This window comes from Vigna unguiculata, chromosome 5 (assembly GCF_037176805.1).
Source record: "Vigna unguiculata cultivar grain cowpea cultivar isolate G323 ecotype 2 chromosome 5, ASM3717680v1, whole genome shotgun sequence".
In the NCBI taxonomy this organism is placed as follows: domain Eukaryota; kingdom Viridiplantae; phylum Streptophyta; class Magnoliopsida; order Fabales; family Fabaceae; genus Vigna; species Vigna unguiculata.
The window spans coordinates 16171745-16179565 of record NC_140796.1 but is presented as its reverse complement, the minus strand read 5'-3'; the positions used below and the strand labels follow the sequence as shown (position 1 = coordinate 16179565).

The 7821-nt window shown below is 30.9% G+C and overlaps 1 protein-coding gene across 1 annotated transcript; it reads right to left on the bottom strand.

The window, feature by feature from the left end:
• Positions 1 to 1154: 1154 nt before the first annotated feature.
• LOC114184295 (putative FBD-associated F-box protein At5g44940) lies at positions 1155 to 3968 on the bottom strand. The gene is made up of 3 exons (XM_028071586.2): positions 2735 to 3968; positions 2464 to 2619; positions 1155 to 2371 (listed from the first exon to the last, which is right to left on the bottom strand). Exons 1-3 carry the CDS (start codon positions 3425 to 3427, stop codon positions 2105 to 2107), a joined length of 1116 nt encoding a protein of 371 aa, XP_027927387.1. The 5' UTR covers positions 3428 to 3968; the 3' UTR covers positions 1155 to 2104.
• Between the last annotated feature and the right edge of the window lie 3853 nt (positions 3969 to 7821).

Below are 7821 nucleotides of genomic sequence, written 5' to 3'. Positions count from 1 at the left end.
TGGTTTAAAGATTGTTTTATTTGTTGTTAACACATCTCTTATGTTAAAGTTATATTATTGTCCTTTTTCTAATTAAAATGGAATGTTCTGTATTTGTAAGGTGTAAAATATATTATATTTAAATTTAAAATCTCTACAGTTTTAAAATTTATAAATATTAAATACAAAAATATATTTTACGGTTGATTTTACTAATTTTTAGTTGTGATAAAAAAAAAACTACTCTCTAAACCATTTTTTTCATTATTTTAAAATTTATTAAAAGGCTATATTAAAATTAAAAAAATGTTCTTATTATTAATTTCAAAGATTTACATAATGATAGGCTATTTTCCCTAACATTATCACAATATGAATTATTATCATAGATTTAAAGTATATTTATGTTTTAAATATTTTTTTATTGTTTTATATAAATTGTATTCAAACCCATAATAATAAATTTCATAATATATATATATATATATATATATATATATATATGAGACTTAAAAAAATATAAAAATAATATATTTTAAGCTTTAAATGCTAAAAAGAACATTTAATTGTACATATTTGTGCAAACATAAATAGACGGGTCCAGAAATTTCCGCATGGCCAAATTATGCAGGATAAACAAATCAAGGAACTCGTTGCCGTCAAGTACATCGAGAGGGGCGATGAGGTTGTTTGAACAATGAATTAATGAACAAAAGTGTTTTTCTGAATTTTGTTTGTTTGTTGCGTTGGCGGTATTCACTTTGTTGCCATTTGTTTTGCTAATATTTTTGTTTTTACGCTTTTGGCTAAGAGAGAGGGAGAAAACTAATTATCCACACGATGGACTTGCTTTAATTGTTTTTCGGTTCTGGAGACATAGGGCTTTAATTTCACCCTTGAGCTTTATAAATAGAGGTATCCGGTAAGAGATATGAATTTTACAAATTAGAACAAGAACAAGTTTTCTAAAAAAATTAACAAGTCTCCTTGTAATTATTATGAAGTTGTCAACAATGAAAATCTTGACCAAGCTTCTCTATATGGTCAAAATAAATTTATCCTAGTTAAGGAATCTCATAAATTTACCATTAATTCATCCTTATCCATTTGTCCAAGGTTTCTCCCATAAATAGATCTTCATTTCTCACATCTTCACAAACATCCAACAAAGTAGAGAAAGAGGGGTCTAAACTCTTGTGAGACAATTGAAGTAGGAGGGGGAATCCAACACCTTGAGGTCTTCATTTCCATCTTAGAGTATAATTAGCATCACCAAGGTATGGGTGGTCTATCTCAAATCTCTAAGTCTTTATCTTGGCAAGTTTTCCTTAAGTATAAAATTTGTCTTCTTGATTTTGAAATTTTCATACATTATTTTGAAATTTTCAGTTGAAAAAATGGATTCCTTGGGTATGAAAACCTAGGGTCAGGTTCAAGAATCATTTTATTTGAAGTTTGACACAAAAAAGTAATAAATAAAACAAGTTTGCTATTTTACTTATAAGATTTTTTACAAAAATTATGTTTTAATAATGATTACTATTTTGATTAATTTTCTGTAAAGTTATTGTGAAAGAATGATTTATGCTTGATTGTTGATTTTAAACTCTTTAATTTGGTTGTTTTTACTATTTTGAAGATTATAAAAATTAGAAACACAGTTGTTATGCTGGCAAAATTTTGTGAAAACTCAAGACTTATAAAAATAATGCGAAAGGATGATTATAAATCAAAGTACAGAAATAAAAAATAAAATGGACTGTATGAATAGTATAGAGATACATTTGATGTAGAGTCCAAAAAAAGGTCTAATAGACCTAAAAAGAGGGAGGGGGATATAGATACCCTAGACTATCGTACACAATTAGTTAAGTATTCAAAAATTCACAAGTTTCACACTCTATTCTCGATCGTCCTCTTGACTATACTATAAGACTATAATACAAGACTATAAGACTAAGAAGATGGAATATACCTCCTGATCAATATATAAACCAATATATTTGTGAACATATACCTACTGATCAATATATAAAACAAACTTTATATTGGAGAAAATCAAATTGTGTAAACAATATGGCCAAACAAAAACATTCAGAAACCAAAACAACACATGAAAACATCCTTAAAAACTCCTAAATGAGAGGTTACAAGTTGGAGAGAGCCTTGAACATGATGTCAGTTCCTTCATGTCTTCAAGCGTCTTCCTTGTTCGATCACTGTCACAACAAATTATCATATCCTTCAGAAATTTTGCATTCTCCATAATACATTTTGCAAATTCCAACTCCCAGTGCGCTCCAGTATACTTATTTAGAGTACATGTCTCGAGGTTTAGAACACACTCTGAGGAGGCCCAATCATCAATGTTATTAGGTTTGCCCCAGTACTCCTGTTAACAATGGAAACAAAGTAATATAAATAAAAAAATAAGACAGTATGAAAATAAAAAAGCAAAAACTTTGAGGATATAATTTAACTAACCATCTCAATTGAAAGATTGTGAAGCCTGTGGCAATGCTTCACCACTTCAAGCACATCATGAAAGTATCTAGTTTGATTAACATAAGTATTGTGGACTTTAAGGTGAGTTAAATGATGAAATTCAGGAATTGGGGCATTAATCTTTTCCTGATAGACCTACAAGAGTTGCATCACAAAGAAATTTCGAAACCAGTTCTTTTATAAGGTTTAGTGGTTTTCATAACTTAAAAAAATAAAAATTCGATTTTCCATAAATTGGATAGGAAAGTACCTTAATCTTTATACCCAGAAACTGAACATTGCCAACAACTTCCAGGGGAACTACATTTTCATCAATATCAGCTCTAAGCAAATTAGGCAATCGCTTAAACTGGTTCACATCCTCGTAGTCAACAAATACATTATCGATATTCAAGATTTTCAAATCCTCAACATTGGGACATGCAGAAAGAATCTGTTGAAGATGATTACCATCTAAAATCTGAATATTGCGAAGATGCAGGACTTTAATTAAAGGAAATTCAGCAGAATAGCAGAATGTTAATGTTAATTTATTCAATTTGAGAAGCCTAAGATTTTTGCACCAAAGAAGGTCAGATGACATATCAATACAAGAAGAAAAATTAAGATGAAGATCAAGATGTTGAACTGTGCCTCCGAACACAACATCTCTAACAAATGACAATATTTCTTCACCATCAAGCTGTCTTTGTTGAAAAGGAGAAATTCTGAGATGTAATCTTTGAATGGGTTGTCTCAACATATAGGAAAAGACATACATGCACATATAAAGAAAAAGATCTGGACGTTCACGAGGATCGTAAAAGTCGAGAGCAGGAACTGAGCGCCAGAGAGGTTTCCACCTCTTGGAGAGAATGCTGGTTGAAACAGATAATTTGGATGGGAGAAAAGAGAGAATGTGGCATAACATTTCATCTGGCAAACTGCTTATTCTATCTGTCATTGTTTCGAACACATGAAGTGCAAAATATAATACTCTGATGGTAAATGAAAAGCATTTTATAGTCTCAAACTCAAATTCTAATGCTTCAGCTTCTTCAAAGAAATAACTCACCGCATTTGAAATCCAATGAAACTCTTACCGACCCATTGACCCTTCATATTCTTGGCTTTGGGAAACTAAACCCACCACTTTCTGAACTGAATGCACAAACTTTAGCCATTCTACCAACACTCTCAGGTTCAGTTATTCAGAAGACATATCTTCTACCAATTACTTTGTTATAAGTTATTATGTTAGTATTTGCAAGGATTTTTAGTCTACATTTATAATTTATTACTTATAAAATTTACTATTATTATTGTTTAAACTCAAATTCTAATGCTTCAGCTTCTTCACAAAATAACTCACCGCACTTGAAATCCAATGAAACTCTTACCTACCCATTGACCCTTCAGATTCTTTGCATTGGGAAACTAAATCCAACCAGTTCCTGAAGTGAATGCACAAACTTTAACCATTCTACCAACACTATCAGGTTCCGTTACTCGGAAGACGTACATATATATGCAAGTAACTAACATAACCAAATAATTTCACAAGTAATCAAAGTCATGATGCGATATTCAGTTTGTGTAGATGATCGAGATGTAATATCTTATTTCTTACTCTTCAATAATATAAGTGAATCATTGAGAAAAATACATCACCCAGTAGTGTATTTTCAATCATTAGAATCACCATTTCAATCTACATCATAATAGGCACGCAAGTCTAAAGATGACGTAGAAGAAAGTAAAAGAGACTAAAACTAAGTACTCCAAAGATACCTGAAAATACAAAGAACAACACCGCAATGAATATTGTGGGAACTAAAACAAATTGACTAACAACATGAACAACATGTGCAATGTCTGGACGAGTCATAGTAAGATAAACCAGATTCCCAACAATAGTTCGATATAAAGTAAAATAAGTCAAAGGAGTATCAACAATCTTGTTGTCGATAAGCTGAGCAGACTCAAATAGGTCAGTAGTATACGTAGACTGAGACAGAAGATAACCTTTGAGAAAAGAAGCAACCTCAATATCCAAAAAGTAACACAATACACCCAAATCTTTCACAACAAAACGATGGGATAATGCATTTTTTAAAGATGTAATTCCAACAAAATCATAACTAGTAATAATCATATCATCAACATGTAAGGATACCAAAATACGTCATGCATTGGTTTTCTTGACAAATAATGCAGAATCATGATTAGTAGAAACAAAACCAAGAGAGACAATTATTTTATAAAACCTCTGAAACCAAGCACGAGGTGCTTGTTTCGTAGAGGGCTTTTTGAAGTTTGCAAATTTCACCAGATTTGTGAGAGACACCTGGTAGTGGAATCATGTAGACCTTCTCATGTAGATCCCGATTCAAAAAGACATTCTTCACATCCATTTGAAAAATCTTTCATTGAAAAATAAAAGCTACAAAAATCAAGATATGAACAATAGTCATATTTGCCACAAGAGCAAATTTGTCCTCATAATTCATGTCATACTCTTAGGTATATCCTTTAGCAACCAGTCTAGCTTTATACCTTTCAATTGAAGCATCTGATTTTGTCTTGATTTTGTATATCCAATGAGATTGAATAGGATGTTTTCCTGGTGGTAATGGAACTAGGTCTCATGTATGAATCTGATGTAGAGTAGTAAGTTCCTCAACCATAGTATTCTGCAAAAGTGGATCACAAACCACCTCTCTATAGGATGAAGGCTCGTGAAGACGACGAATAGAGGCAATAAAAGCAACAAATGAACCATAATAAGAGGAATAAACAAAATATGATAGTTGAGTAAACTTACGATTACGACTAGGTGAACAGGTGGTAGAGGAACCACAACCTCAAGAGATGATTAAGTAAACGTAGTAGAGGAATCAATAGGTACAACCTCTGGTGCGGTATTTGTAATTAGTGCTAAGACATGTTATGAAGTTGGTACATAAGTAGGTATAATGTCATCAATATCAAAAGGATCAATTTTAATAACATCAAATGTAGTCAAATAATGTGAGCTAGCTGGAATAGAAAAGAATGAAATATATTCTAAAAACATAGCATGACGTGAGACATACAATTTTTGACTAACTGGATCAAAGCAATGATATCCCTTTTTGACCAAGACCATATCCCAAAAAGACTCACAAAGCAGGCTTGGTTTATAATTCTTAACATGTGGTTTTAGAACAAAATAGGTACATCCAAAAACATGCAAAGTAGAGTAATCATGTGCATGACCATACAATTTTTCAAAATGAGACAAACCATAATTGTGAAGTCGGGATCTGATTCACAACATGAGTTGTAGTTAGAATGGATTCCCCCAAAAGACACTATAAACATCGACAAATAACAAGAATGATCTTGCAGTCTCAACAAGATGACAATGTTTTCTTTTAGCAACGTCATTCTGTTGAGGAGTGTTTATGTAAGAGATCTGATGTATAGCTCCATTAGAGGCAAGTAAAGTGGTAAAATCATTAGAATTGTATTCACCCGCAAGTCACAACGAAAGGTTTTTATGGTAGCAGAGTGTTGGGTCTTTACAAAAGCATTAAATTTTTTGAAAATTGTGAGATAATCGGACTGATGTTTCATATGATAGATCCAAGTTAAACGAGTAAAATCATCATGAAAGAGACATAATATCTAAAGCCTTCTTTGGTGGATAGAGGAGAAGGTCCCCACACATCAGAATCCATAAGATCAAAAAGAGCAAGAGTAGAAAAAACACTTTTATTAATAGGTAAGGCGAAAATTTATTCCAACTTATAACCACTACAATCAGAAATATCATGACTATCCAAAGTACCCAAGATTCATGTAGACACTAAAAACTTTAAACGGGATACAAAAACATGACCCAAATGAGAATGCCACAAATAAAAAAGGTGAACAAGAAGACAAATGAAATGAAGATAAATCCACACTAGATGTTGCAACTATTGGTTCCTTAAAGTGATTTAAGACATTGAGTCCACCTTGCCTATGAACTATCTCAATCACCTCATGAGATGTGTGGTCCTGTACAAAACATTTAGATATAGAGAAACACAAATTATATCCAAAATCACTAATTTTTCCAATAGAAGCAAGATTCATAGCAAGACCAAGTATGTAGTAAACATCATACAAAGACAAAGATGGTGTGACAATAGTACCAATATCAGATAATGGAACTGAATCATCGTTAGTTACAATTGACATGGATGAGTTAGGTGATAACGAAACAAAAGAAGGCAAATGATGTGACATATGATTAGTGACACCTAAATCAATGATCCATTTGTTAGAGGATATATTTGGTGATGATGTACTTTGAGATTGCAAGGCTATGTTGGCCTGTGGTTGGGAAGCAAGTCTAATTTCCTCTACTAATAATAAGTGATCTCATATCTCCTTTGTAGTATCATATTTTGTCAATTGAGTGACAATCGAGTGTGTGATAGAATTATTGATCCAAGTGATAATTTTAGAATTATCAACTTGCCATGCTGAAATTAGGTCGAGTTGGCCCCGACAAAAAATCTGTCAAATTCAATGTTATCAGCCCTAAGGACACAAGTTTTGAAAAAGTCAATTTAAATTTCTTTTATACAAAATGAATTTTGGATTTTGAACTTGATCCAAATATTTGGATCTGGCTTTAAATCTTGATCCAAATATTTGGATCTCAATTTTAAAGAAAAATCAAATCTAGTTTTGCTGAAAAAATGGATTTGGATCCAAAATTTGATCCCATTATGTAAAGGATCCAAGACTTAACGGTCCAAAACAAATGCAGCTAATGAATGAAAACAAACAAAGTTCAATACCCATACCTGTACCCACCGGATAACATGTATATTCTCATACACATACCCGTACCCATTTTCTTACTTTTTTAGTATTAATTAATTTTTATAAAATAATAAAAAATTACTCTAAAGGAAACATAATATTATCAAATATTCAATATTAAAAAGATGACTTTTTCTTCGATATTAAATATTTTAAAAAAAATTATAATTATATACATCTCAAATTAGAATACCAAATAAAATTTCATGAGAACCAAAACATTTATTAAATTTGCAGACATTAATGGAACCTAATTGATAAAATTTTAAAATATTTTAAAAAAAATAAAAATAAAAACAAATATTCAAATTAAAATATATTTTAAATGTTTGTTTACTTCAATTTTTTAAATTCTAATGAATCTATTTTTTATACACTAATAAAAGATATAATACATTACTTGATCAAAATCATGCAAAGAACTAATATTAAACTAATAATAATAAAATTTTAACATAAATTTTGCATCTTTTGAACTTCAATATGTGTCGGATGATG

Bases quoted from the DNA above. Each gene is read 5' to 3' on its own strand.
- LOC114184295 (XM_028071586.2), bottom strand. From the start codon at position 3,427: ATGACAGATAGAATAAGCAGTTTGCCAGATGAAATGTTATGCCACATT. The intron at 2,620-2,734 runs GTACTTTCCTAT...CAACTCTTGTAG, and splicing joins TTCTGGGTATAAAGATTAAG to GTCTATCAGGAAAAGATTAA. The intron at 2,372-2,463 runs GTTAGTTAAATT...CATTGTTAACAG, and splicing joins ACAATCTTTCAATTGAGATG to GAGTACTGGGGCAAACCTAA.